The sequence below is a fragment of the Ursus arctos genome, unplaced genomic scaffold (assembly GCF_023065955.2).
Source record: "Ursus arctos isolate Adak ecotype North America unplaced genomic scaffold, UrsArc2.0 scaffold_36, whole genome shotgun sequence".
NCBI classification, from domain to species: domain Eukaryota; kingdom Metazoa; phylum Chordata; class Mammalia; order Carnivora; family Ursidae; genus Ursus; species Ursus arctos.
This window is the reverse complement of record NW_026623050.1, coordinates 27,230,800-27,244,999: the sequence shown is the minus strand read 5'-3', so window position 1 is coordinate 27,244,999 and position 14,200 is coordinate 27,230,800. Positions and strand designations below refer to the sequence as shown.

At 40.8% G+C, this 14,200-nt stretch overlaps 1 protein-coding gene across 1 annotated transcript; it reads left to right on the top strand.

Annotated features, from left to right (window-relative positions):
* The first annotated feature begins 832 nt into the window (after positions 1–832).
* On the top strand, positions 833–4,368 carry RPS27L (ribosomal protein S27 like). Its single transcript, XM_026518652.4, has 4 exons — positions 833–942; positions 1,806–1,914; positions 2,598–2,708; positions 4,172–4,368. The coding sequence occupies exons 1-4, from the start codon at positions 937–939 to the stop codon at positions 4,198–4,200; spliced, it is 255 nt and encodes an 84-aa protein (XP_026374437.1). The 5' UTR covers positions 833–936; the 3' UTR covers positions 4,201–4,368.
* Positions 4,369–14,200: the final 9,832 nt, after the last annotated feature.

Genomic DNA, 14,200 nt, shown 5'->3' with positions numbered 1-14,200 from the left:
TTGTTTCAGGGGTACAGGTCTGTGATTCATCAGTCTTACACAATACACAGTCCAGCACCCCATCCCTCCCACCCTCCTCCACTCCAGCAGCCCTCCGTTTGTTTCCTGAGATTGAGTCTCTTATGGTTTGTCTGAAGGTTTTATTTATTTGTCAGAGAGAGCCTGGTTTCCTAGCTTTTGATCATACTCACACCCATCCCTCAATTCGTCCTCGACAGAAATATTTCAAGTCTGGCTCTCGAGGCTGCTTTTTCAGGCCCTAGCTGTGCGTTCTGGAAAGTGTAACTCTCAGAGGCGGGAAGGAGCCTGCGGGGAACTAAGCTCCGCAGCGAACCGGTGCTTCTCAGAAACTTTTCGGAGTGAAGCACACCCAAGGCAGAGCCGCAACCCGGAGAACTTCACCAGTCCCTAGAAAGCTGGATGCACGAGTATACGAAACTTTCATCATTTCGCGGACACGGGTTCACAGTTTTCATTAATGCTACTGGCTTTAATAAACGGGCCGACCCCTGCGGCACCGCAGAACCGCCGCAGAGCGGGGAAGGGGCGGCCCCCAGCGCCCGCCGGTTCGGCTACGCCACGGGGCTGGGGCGGCCTAAGTCCCAGGCGGTTTCCTCGCCGGGCCACACCACCCAAGCCTGGGCCCGGGCACCACCTGTCCGAGGCGGAGCCCTAGGGCCGGCGACCCTGGCCCAGGAGTCCCCCAGGCTCGCGCCGTCCGGGCCTTCGGAACGAGGGGCACTCACAACCCGCCGCGGCCGGCGACCCCACCACCGAGAGGAGCGCCTAGAGCTGCCGGCCGCCCGCTGGCCCCGCCGCTCCGCCCCGCCCAGCCTCCTCTATCCCGGAAGTTGACGCCGCCGGCCCGATCGCGTGCTGCTCGCTCGGGGTGTCGCCTTAGAGATCGGGACCGGCTGGGATTGCGAAAGGGTCAACATGCCTGTGAGTTGTTTACTTTCTGGCTTTCCGTTTGTTTCGGGCTTCTCTGTCGGGGGGTCCCGGGGGCGGGTTTGCCGACTCCTCGGCGGCCCGGGGAGGGGTCCCTGTCGCGCGTGGCGGACTTGTGGGGACTTGCCCGGGCAGCGCGGCGCGTCGGGCCCTGTTCTGGCCGTGGGGCGGGGAGGACCCGGGGCCGCGCTGGGCTCAGGTCTGGAGTCAGTGGCTAGGAGGGGACAGCTCCCCGGGTTAGGGTGACACTCAGCCTTCTTGGGTTTTGGTGGGCGCCCGTGAGACTGTAATCCTTCCAGTCTTTTTGCTTTTCTTGCGCTGGTTGGTTCTCGCCCCCTCTCGGAAGCGATTTTCTGTTGGTTTCCTTTTTAAAAACTGTTTTCGCAGTTGCGTTACATGTTAACTCCGTCAAGGACAGTCACGCTTCAGCCGCTCGGAGTTCTGTCGGATCAGATGTTGAACCCCAGGGGCAGGGGACAGAAATCTCCCCAGCGCTGGCGCTCTCCGGTCCACCTCAGCGGTTTCTACTCCCAGCGCCTGCAGGGTTGGGTCAAGTTCTCACCTAGCTCCACAGTGTTGTTTTTATTGGAGACTAGTACTCAGTTGAGTAAAGAACAACGGGATTAACCGTACCATATGCTTCTCGATCGTCATAGTTTCTTTACCCGGACTTGGGGAACACAAGCATTATAAGAAGTATTGATTAAAGTTACTTAACAGGCTAAATAAATAACATCTGGCGTGTTGCCTCTGCTGAGTATGACTTATTCCTTGTTTTGCATGTATATTTCACATATGGTTAAATCTGCCAGCATTGTGGATTCCTTCTAGCAATAATAGTATGCTTTTTTATTCAGTTGGCTAGAGATTTACTACACCCGTCCTTGGAAGAGGAAAAGAAAAAGCATAAAAAGAAACGGCTAGTTCAGAGCCCAAATTCCTATTTTATGGATGTAAAATGTCCAGGTAAAATTTCAAATCTTAATTCCTCTCCCAAGGAAAATTTCTGAAGGGATTGCTAGTGTGGTGTGTATGTTTAGATAGATACGTTAGGACTTTTTGTTGAGTAGAAGTGGGGTCAAAGAATTGGAAATGCCAAAAGGGACGTTTTCCTAATAAACTATTCAAACCATTGTAGAAAGATTGGGGGGGGTTGACGATGGGGATATGACATTTGATTTACTAAGTCGTTAAGCTGTTCAGATGATTAATTTTCTTTTTCATGATGCAGTGAAAGTGTGTTGATTCTTTCGTGTTAATCTGTGCTACCCAGTTTGGTGGCCATTAGCCATATGTAACTACTGAGCACTTGAAATGTGGTTTGTCAAAGTGGAAAATACTCTTTTAAGTGTAAAATATACACTGGAGTTTTAAGATGTAGCACACACATATAAAAACCATATTGATTAACATGTTGAAGTGGTAATACTAATTTGGAAATGCCAAGTTCAATAAAAAATATTATTAATTTCACCTGTTGGCTTTTTAAAACATTTTCTATGTGCCTGGAAGAGTTTAAGTTAAATATGTGGCTTGCTGTTTACACAGCACTAAAGTTCTTCATCTTTTACAAGGTCTTTACTAGAAATAGGTGAACAATAGGCTTTATTTTCTTCTGCTTTTCACTTTTAACATTGCCCTTTTTCTAGGTTGCTACAAGATTACCACGGTTTTCAGCCATGCTCAGACGGTGGTTCTTTGTGTAGGCTGTTCAACAGTGTTGTGCCAGCCAACAGGAGGAAAGGCCAGACTCACAGAGGGTATTCATTTAGCATTTTCTAACCCACTGATGAGGTTTTATGGTTATAAATGTCTACCGTTATTAAAAACCAGTTTAAAAGAAATCTTAAATTCATTATTACCAAAAAAATTTGATCTTTCGTTGTATGCTCTTTTAGTAAAGAGTGCCCTTCTCAAAACCAGTTTAAAAGAAATCTTAAATTCATTATTACCAAAAAAATTTGATCTTTCGTTGTATGCTCTTTCAGTAAAGAGTGCCCTTCTCAAATAAGTTTATACCTTTGGTTTTGCAAAGAACTCATTTAACTATTGTTTTTCTTAGTTTGGAACACGTACTTCTCTGTAGTTATTTAGTTTGCTTAATTTGGAATATTAAACATAAATCAGAATGGAGCAAAAGAATAAGTACATACAATAGGACATAATGGATTTTTAAAACCGCAGAATTTTAAAAATTCTCTTGTAAATATTTTGTTTCATATGTATTTGACACATTTTACTGAAGACAGTTTTTATCATTGCTAGCTAGGCAACAGATAACTAAGGTATAAATTAAAATGCCAGGAGTTTAATTTTGCAGAGCACCTACTTAATGGCTAAATAAAAATCCCATCTTATTTATTTAGTTTTTTAAAGATTTTATTTTTAAGTAATTTCTACACCCAACGTGAGGCTCAAACCTAAAACCCCGAGATCGAGAGTCACCTGCTCTACCAACTGAGCTAGTCAGGTGCCTGTAAAAAACCCCATTTTAATTCCTCTTTCACTTTTGTGCAGTAAGAAAAAAAGAGTAATTATGTATATTGTTTTCCATAGTGGTTCTTATAGATTCATAATTCCATAATGATATTTGAAATTTGTTTGTGATATTTTGGGGGTGTTGTGAATTCCATGTTGTTCTCACCGGAAGAGTTGTAAGTAGATTGGCAACGAATCCAAGATCTATTTTGTGTGACCTGGTGAGATCTAAGTACAAAGTCAGCATATGATGTTTAAGTGCAGTATTGCTCTCAAAAGTATACTTGTAAGATTTTTTAAACCTTTATATCATGTCATGATCTTGGAGTTTTGTGCCAATGGATGCTTAATAGGGTATTCGAGTTTTCCTAATAGATTTGAAGAGAATTCTAATCAAAATCAGTTTCTTAGGAAAGTAATTTAGAATAATTCCTAAAAATTAAGATTGCATTTTTCTGACAGGTTGGATTAAAGTTTTAACTGTTGGATTTAGATTCTTATGTGATCTCCAATATAGCATTTGAGAAACAGAAATAACAGTTATAGTCACATCACGATAAATTCAAATATACAAGAATTATTATAGTAAATTTCTGGCATAAAAGGATAAATAACCTATATGTGAATATTATTCTGGTATTCCTAAAACTTAGTTTTTTTTACTGAAACAGTACTTCTTGTCATTAAAACTATAGCAGAGATAGTGTACAGTTGTGTTTAACATGCTCTTGTCATTCCTTTGCAGGGTGTTCGTTTAGAAGAAAGCAGCACTGACGATGCACACAACTCTTGAGTCTGTGTTATATCGCAGAAAGCCTTATCAGTTCAGTAATTCCAGTTAATCTACCAAGATAATGGAATTATGTTTAATTTTGTAAGGTTTACAACAGTGATCTCCTATTTTGGTGTCAGTTTTTCAATAAAGTTTTGATTATGGGCAAATTCCCCTTCTTTTTTTTTAGTGTGTGTGAATATGCTGTTTATGTATACCATGTGTGAGTTTGGTATAAACATTTAAAAAAGTGTATTCTGATTAGTTTGTCTCATTTCAGGACTAGAAACCGTAAATATTTGATCATCAGTCCTTTTCCAAATTACTGTGAGTGGGCTAAATAATTAAAAAATGGAAAGAAGTCCATTATTTGTTAATTCTAGATACAGTTTTGCCATTGTAACTATGGAAACACATGTATAGAAGTACATATTTAATGCAGTAACAATCAGTATAATTACACAGTAATTACAGTGTAATGCCGTGGATTTATGTGGCCCTAACATATTGCATAATTTAGTAGATAACTGCAGCTGGGGTCTGAATTGTAGGAAGCACTTTCTGGGGTAGGAAATTTGAGAGGAGGCATCAGGAGTAGCATGATTACCCCCAGATGTCTCGGCTGAGAATGGTAGATGACGTGGAATTCTCTGGTCCAGACAATGAGTGTTCCTGACTACAGATGTGTGCTGAGTGGCTCTGGTGTACTTGCCTTTTTTTTTTTTTTTTTTTTTAAGATTCTATTTATTTATTTATTTGACACACAGAGCTAGTAAGAGAGAGCACAAGCAGGGGGAGCAGCAGGCAGAGGCAGAGGGAGAAATAGGCTCCCTGCTGATCAAGGAGCCAGATGCGGGGTTTGATCCCAGGACTCTGGGATCATGACCTGAGCCGAAGGCAGATACTTAACCGACTGAGCCACCCAGGCACCCCTGGTGTACTTGCTTTTTAATCACAGCAATGGCTCTAAACCCAGCTTCACAAAGATAGGACATCATCAAAAGGAATGTTGTGCCATATAATGTAACTGAACTAGCTGGAACTAGAATTAGGCATGATATCCCAAAGGTATCAAGTATCAATGTTTTTCCTAATGGTGCTCCAACTCACCTTAGCTTGCATAGTTTAGGAATCTTGGCCCCAAGGAGACCCAGTGGATATGACAGGCTATTGATATGGAAAGGAGCAAAACCTATGATAATTAACTTAGAGGGCAAATCCCTGAAAATTTCCTTGGAAGTATCACTGAAAGAGGCTTGTACTTGGAAGAACATATCCAAGGATTAAGTTATGGAGATACTTGGCACTGGGAAGTGAATGGTGTATTGAGTTTTATCTCATTATTAATCTAAACAGTCTTGCTGGGCTTGAAAAATACTACTACACTAGGACTTACAAACTTCAAAGTCTGCCACATACTTTGTTATTTACTGATTGTTTTTCTTTAATACTATTATTTATATTGACTTTGTTTTTTTAATGTAAACATTTTTTTTTTTTTAAGATTTTACTTTTAAGTAATCTATGCCCAATGTGGGGCTTGAACTTAAAACCCTTAGATCAAGAGTCACATGCTCCACCAACCAAGCCAGCCAGGTGCCCAGACATAAACATATTTTTAAAGGAAAACTTAAATTTCTCCTGTAAATAGAAAATCCAGTTACATAAAGATAAGTAAATAAAATGGAATTCTTGGCTTCCGACCTGTTCAGATGACTAATGGTTTCTTACCTGGTGTTCCTGGAAATCATCAGAAAAGGTTCTTCTTGTTCTTGGTCTTGGTCTTGTTCTTATTCCTCTTCTTCTTCTTCATATTATGTAGATACCATAAAATTCAACCTTTTGCAATGTAAAATGCAGTGGTTTTTAGTATATTCACAGGTTGTACAAACTGTCACCACTGGCTAATCCCGTAAGGAAACTCCATATTCATTAGCATTCCCCCCCCTTCCTCCCCCCAGCTCCTGGCAACCACTAATATGCTTTCTATCTCCATCAAATGGCCTATTCTGGACACTATGTAAATGGGCTCATTTAATATGTGTCCTTGTGTGTCTGGTTTCTTTGACTTAGCACAATGTTTAAGATGGCCATCACACTAGCATGTATCACTACTTCATTCCTTTTTATGACTGAATAATACTCTGTTGTAAGAATATATATTTTGTTTATCCATTCATCAGTTGATGGACATTGAGTTGTTTTCATTTTTTGGCTACTTTGAACATGTATGTACACTTTTTTATGTAGACGTCTTTTAAATTCTCTTGGGTTATATACCTAGAAGTAGAATTGCCAGGTTATAGTAATTCTGTGTTTAGATTTTTGAGGAATTGCCTATTATCCAAACAGGCTGCACCATCTTACATTCCAGCAAGTCATACACAAGGGTTATAATTTCTCCACATCCTCACCAACACTTGTTTTTGATCGTAGCCACCTTAGTATGTGTGAAGAGCTATCTCGATTTGCATTTCCCTGATGATTAATTATGTTGACCATCTTTTTATGTGCTTACTGGCTATTCATATATCTTCTTTGGAGAAATGTCTATTCAGATCCTTTGCCCATTTTTAATTGGGTTGGGTTTTATTGCTGAGTTGTAGGAATTCTCACATATTCTAGATACAACACATATATACGATTTTCTCCCATTCTGTGAGTTGTCTTCATCTTTGTCTTCAGAAAAACAAGCATCTTTAATTTTAATGAAGTCTAATTTATCTATTTTTGTTGTTTCTTTTTTTTTAATGTTTTTTTATTATATTATGTTAGTCACCATACAGTACATCCCTGGTTTTTGATGTAAAGTTCGATGATTCATTAGTTGGCGTATAACACGCAGTGCACCATGCAATACGTGCCCTCCTTACTACCCATCACCAGCCTATCCCATTCCCCCACCCCCTCCCCTCTGAAGCCCTCAGTTTGTTTCTCAGAGTCCATAGTCTCTCATGCTTCATTCCCCCTCTGATTACCCCCCTTTCTTTATCCCTTTCTTCTCCTACCGATCTTCCTACTTCTTATGTTCCATACATGAGTGAAGCCATATGATAATTGTCTTTCTCTGCTTGACTTATTTCACTTAGCACTATCTCCTCCAGTGCCGTCCATGTTGCAGCAAATGTTGAGAACTCGTTCTTTCTGATAGCTGAGTAATATTCCATTGCATATATGGACCACAACTTCTTAATCCAGTCATCTGTTGAAGGGCATCTCAGCTCCTTCCACAATTTAGCTATTGTGGACAATGCTGCTATGAGTATTGGGGTGCATATGGCCCTTCTCTTCACTACGTCTGTATCTTTGGGGTAAATACCCAGTAGTGCAATGGCTGGGTCATAGGGTAGCTCAATTTTTAACTTTTTAAGGGACCTCCACACTGTTTTCCAGAGTGGCTGTACCAACTTGCATTCCCACCAACAATGTAGGAGGGATCCCCTTTCTCCATATCCTCTCCAACAATTGTTGTTTTTTAAAGATTTTATTTATTTGACAGAGAGAGAGACAGCCAGCAAGAGAGGAAACACAAGCAGGGGGAGTGGGAGAGGAAGAAGCAGGCTCCCAGCGGAGCAGGGAGCTCGATGTGGGGCTCAATCCCAGGACCCTGGGATCACTCCCTGAGCCAAAGGCAGACGCTTAACGACTGAGCCACCCAGGTGCCCCGCATTTGCTTTTTTATAACAAAATATTCTCCATATTAGAAGTATGGCTAAATATAGTTGGAATATAGTTTCCTGTTGCTGCTGTAACAGAACAGCATAAACTTAAAGAATCATCTCTCTCTCTAAAAACAAAAAATACAAAAAACAAACAAAGAAAACAAACTTATTATCTTACAGTTTTGGAGGTCAGAAGACCAAAATGGCTAAAATCAAGGTATCAGTGTGGCCATGTTCCTTCTGGGGGCTCTAGGAGGAGATCTGTTTCCTTGTCTTTTCCAGCTTCTAGAAGCTGCCTGCATTCCTTGGTCTGTGACCCCACATCCTCCTACCTCTACTTATGTCTTCACGTCTCAACCTTCCTTTTACTATTTTTTTTAACATTTATTTGAGAGAGAGAGAGAGAGAGATTGTGCATGTGAGCAGGGGCAGGGCCAGAGGGAGAGGGAGAGAAAACTTTGAGCAGACTCCCCACTGAGCATAGAGCCTGACCTGGGGCTCAATCCCAGGACCCTGAGATCATGACCTGAGCCCAAATCAAGAGTCAGATGCCCAACCAAATGATCCACCCAGGCTCCCCTATTCTCCTCTTATAAGGACACTTGTGATTACACTGGGCTCACCCAGAAAATCCAGGACAATCTCCCTATCCAGGATCCTTAATTTAATTATATTTGCAACGTCCCTTTTGCTAAGTAAGGTAACCTATTCACAGGTGCTGGGATTAGGACATCAGTAGGGGGCCACCATTCGCCTATCACAGAATACCAAATTTTAAAATGCTGTCCCAGATTTGAAACCGTCAAAAAAACTAAGAGGCAGCCCATGGAATGGGAGAATATGTTTGCAAATGATGCTACAGATAAAAGACTGGTATCCAAGATCTACAAAGAACTTCTCAAACTCAATACACAAGAAACAAATAAACAAATCATAAAATGGCCAGATTTGAGAACAGATTCTGAAAGGATGAGGTTATTCATCCCCTAATCCATTCCAGTGGCTAATGGTTGCGTGACCTCCGGCAAAATAAGAATAATTTCTACCTAATAGGGTTTTTTGAAGATAAAATGAGGTAATATACAAAGTGCTTAGCACAATGCCTAACACATAATAAGCACATTGTTAATAATATTTTTAAATAAAAATGGATACTATTAAAAATCAAGTACTTTCAAGTTCTATTTCTTTCCCAAATTATTTACCCATTTCATTACCACATTAGAGCAAAGTTAACTATTTTTTCTTAAAAGAAAGCAAGCTCTACATCACGTGGGGCTCGAATTCACAGCCCTTAGACCAAGAGTCACATGCTGCACCGAGCCAGCCAGACACCGGTGAGCACAGCTACGTTAACTATCGCTGCAAAGCAAACCACCCCCAAATTTAACGACTTAAATTAATGGTGATTTATTTTTTCTCATGATTCTGTGGGTTGGTCTCACCTGGGCTCACTCATGCACTTGCCTTCAGCTAGAGGCTCTCCTGGACTGGAAGGTCTAAACGTTTGGCTTTAGTCACAGGCCTGGCGGCGGTGCTGGTTGTCAGCTAGGGCATCTCGGTTCTCCTTTGTGTGGCCTCCCATGCTCCAGTAAACCAATCCCCCTTCTTTACATGGCCGTTTGGGGGCAGTATTTTCAGAGGGGAAGCTGGAAGGGCTCTTAAAGCCTATGTTCTGGAACTTCTGCAACACCATTTCCACCACATTCTATAGGTCAAAGCAAGTCACAAGGCCAGCCTAGATTCAAGAGAGTGGAGAAACAGACTCCACCTTTGGCTGGGAAGAAAGGTAAAACCAACAACACAAAGGAGTACGCACAATGGAACGAGAGGAATTTATGGCCATTAAAAAAATACCCCACTTTGGGAGAACTTTGAGGTTACTCATTTCCTAATCCACAAACATGTCCACAATAAATTCTTAAAGAAATGCTTAATCATTTCCCCTATTCTGGATGAGCACAGACTATAGGTGGGAAATTTACATTAGAGAAAATCAAAATGGCTAATGAGCATATGAAAATATGTCTAATTTCACCAACAATAGGTAAATGCAAGTAAAAACAATCAGATACCATTTCCCATTCACTGTATGGTCCAAAATTAAAAGTTACTGTTGGCATACAAACAACAGAATTAAGTTCAACCATAAAGAATTGTCCCTACTCAAATATTTTTGACCTACAAAAACAATTTCATATGGTTCAACCAAGAAAAGGATGTTCCTTACAGCATTGCCTATTTAAAAAAAAAATCTGCCAATAAGAAAACAGTATGTGAGATAGTCATACAATGTAGTATTTTATAGCAATTAAAATAGACTGACCAGATCACAAAACAATGTTAAATTTAAAAAGGGAATGTAGAAAACATGTATACTATGATGCTATTTGTATAACTGTAACTAATACAAATGAACACTAAGATTAGGTATGGACACACACATGGCTGTGAGAGAACTAAACAAGGGATTGGAAGGGACACCCCAACTCCTGATAGCTGTTGCCTGTAAGGGAATATGGGCGGGAACTTTGGGTGGCAGTTAAAGGGGTCTTCAGTTTATATAGCTCTTATGTTTTATCTATTATTTTTTAATAAAGAAGATGTAACTAAATGTTAACATTTTAGGGTATTGAGACCATACCGAGTATCTGCCATGTGAATCTTTTGGGCTTTCTGGTATTTTCTTTTCAATTTCACAAAATAAAAGACCAGTTTGATACAGGAAGGTAAAGCAAATCATTTGTAGCTAACGATTGCCCTGACAACTTATAAATTACAGAAAACAAACAAACACCCAAACACAAGAAACTTGTGCCAAGTTCTTTCACCCAATATTAAGGATCAGCCACTCCAGAGATACCACTTTGGGAGATAAATAAATTTATCAATACCATTTCTAACAATATTAAGTGAGAAAAGAAGTTATCATGGCAAAAATACCTGAAACGGGAATTCTTAATCTAGGGTCAGTAAATCCCTGACATTTGCGTATCACCTCATTTTCTGAGAAAGTTCCCAGGTCTTCTCAGAGCTTCAAGAATCCTAAAAAAGATGAACAATAACGAAAGCAATTGCCTTGCTCATAATACACATTCACTGAACTCATGGGGCTCTTCATGCTCTGTGGGTCCTCCCGCACCTGTCGTTCAGTCACGGTGCACTTCTCCCTGACACCCAGACAGTGCTCTTGCCTCATCCTTTTCCCCCAATTTAAATGTCCCCTCTTTGGAGCCTCCAAGCAGTTCACTCTGTGGTCTGTGCAAAGTTCAAAGCTTAAATTGATATCAAATTAGAAACATGGCTCTTTCAATATCAGAAACATTTTCAAAATTATAATTCCATTTGCCTTTAGTCAGAATATATTTTAAAATTTAAACGATAAATTTAATCTAATAAATTAAAGGAAGGAATGACCTTTTTGTTTCTCAAAAACAGCACCGATGGAAAACTTCAACAAATACAAATATAAGACATAGAGATCAGAAGCCAGAAAGACATCAGGAAATGAAACGCATCTGTTTTAGGGAGCTGCTTTCTCTATACGTCAACCAACTAAGAATTATCCATCTATTTACATTTATAGATCAAAATGGAAAAGTGAAGAAATAGGCTTAGGGCTCAGAAATACAGAAAACCCCTCCTTTAGTAGAGTGTAGAAAAACTTTGATTTCTTCTTGAATTTTCCTGAATTCAGTGTAATCCCAATATATTCATCTATGGCTGCTACAACAAAATTCCCTAAGATGTCAACACTAACAAGCCATCTGTGGAGCCAGTCTCCCACACTGAGTCAGGGTGGGTCTGTGTGATCACTATAATTTGGTATAAGCAATGGTGTATGTCTTCCAAGGCTAGATAATAGAAGACATTGTCGTATTTGCCTCGTTCTCTCTTCAATTACTCAATTTGGGGGAAGTTACAGGACAGTCAAACAGATCTATGGAGAGATCCATGTGGTGAGAAACTGAGATCTCTTGCCTTAAGCCAGCAAGCAGTGGAGGCCTCTTGCCTATAGCCCATACTAAAATAAGGTCCTTTAGCCCTGAGCAAGCCTTCAGAGGACTGACGCTCTTGCTGATATCTTGTCTGCAATCGTAGGATACACCCTGAGCTAGAACTATTCAGCTGCTTCCAAACTTACGAAACACAGAAATTGTGAGACAGGATAATTTGTTACATAATAGATTCCTGATGCACATTATACTAAATGAAAGAAGCCAGACACAAAAGACCACATATTTGTAGGATTCTATTGATATGAAATGTCCATAATAGGCAAATCCAAAGAGACAGAAAGTAGGTTGGTGGTTTCCAGGGTCTCGAAAGGGAAAGGACTAGGGAGCAAATGCTAATGGGTAGGAGACTGCTTTTTTTGGGTGAAGATGTTCCAGAACTGAATGGATATACACCTTGTGAATATACTAAAAACCACTGAATCATACACGTTAAAGTATGTGAATTTTGAATTATATCTGAAATATGTATTTTTTAAGTTATAGATTTGTTACCTGGAAGTAGAGTGAGGCTGTAACAAAAACCTAAAACATGGGAGTGGATTTGGAACAGAGTAGTGGTTGGAAGATGGAGTGAAGTCTTTTGAAGAGAGCACCAGTGAAAGCCCCAGGAGTCTTGAAGAAACTGTTTAGAAGTACGATGGCCTTTGCAGAGGCTGCAGGTGCGGACTTAAAGGAGAGTAAGGAAAATCTTATTGGAAATCGGAGGAAAAGGAATTCTAATTTTGTAGTGGTGGCAAGTTTAGCAACACTGTTGCCTGCAGGGACACGGAAAGTAGATGTGCCCAATGAACTGGGTGAGCCACCTGAGATGTCCAGTGTTGAATGTGTCTCCTGGCTTCTTCCTGCTGCTTATACTGAAATGCATGAGACATTAGCTAACGAAGGACTACTAGACAAAAAGAATCAATAATGGATGGTTTGGAAAATTCCCAGACTCTCCAGATGGCGAATGAAGCTCAAACGACGTCAAGACAAGATAAAATTTAGGGCACTTCCAGCATAACAAGGTTTAAAATGAAGCTGAAGGGGCACCTGGGTGGCTCAGTTGGTTAAGCAACTGACTCTTGGTTTCGGCTCAGGTCGTGATCTCAGGATGGTGAGATCGGCCCCACGTCAGGCTCTGGGCTCAGTGAGGAGTCTGCTTAAGTTCCTCTCTCCCTCTGCCTCTCCTTGCACTCACGCATGCTCTCTCTCCCTGTAAAATAAATAAATCTTAAAAAAATAAAATAAAATGAAGCTGAAGCTCTGACTAAAATCCTTTGACTGCTGAAAGAACCAAGATGGTGCCTCTGAGAGCTATATAAACAATAGGGTTTATTAGAAACAAGTGTTTTCTCCAATTGTATCTGCAGAATCCCAAGTTACAGAAGGGCTTTCTTTGGAGAGATGTGGTGGTATGCTTTTTGTTTACTAACACAAACCCCAAAGAAATTTGTAGGAGACTCACAAAGTTTAAACAAATGGTATTGGCAGAAACACTACTTAAACTGAAAGGAGAGATAGAGTACAAAAGAGGCCTTTGACCCTCCAAACTTACGCAAGCAGAAAGCAGGCTGAGAAAACCACTCAGCTACAAACACATGTTACCTTTCATGAAAAAATAATAAGCCAGAGGGCAGAACCAAGGGTCTGGAGAACATAGCCCAAGAGCCAAAAATTATCCCCAGGCCTGGAGTACTAATCAAGGAGCTGCCACCCTGTGTCTGGTTGGATTTCAGAACTGCTAGGACTGATGGACGTCTTCCAGTTCCCCACTTTCTAAAAGAGGAGGGTCCATAGCAATGACTGCATATGTTGTGCCATTGTACGTTGCACATGTGGGGAGCAGATAACTTGTCTTTATGTCACAGGACTTCAGATAAAGAGGCACTATACTTAAGGAGGCTCATCCACACCTAGACCTGATTCACATGGTAGTCTTGAGCTGACACCATAATGGAATGAAATCTCTGGAAAACTTGGGAAGAGGTAGGAAGGACATTAATCATTGGGGACCAGAGGTCAGACTGTGGTAGATGACCCCCAATGATCCCCACCTTGAGACATTCATACCCTGTGTAATCCCTCCAAGACTGTTATCAGGGTTGGTCTGTGAGATCTAAATTCTATAGCAAATGTGATGGTATGTGGTCTCTGAGGCTAGGTTATAAAAGACTTTGGCTTCTGCCTGGCTCATGGCTCTCTCTCCTGCCCTCCCCCTCTCTCTATGTCTCGAATCACTTCTCCGGGAAAAGCCAATTAACATGACATGAAGATACACAAGTAGTCCTATATAGAGGCCCACACGGAGGGAAACAGACCTCTTGCTACTCACAAGCCAG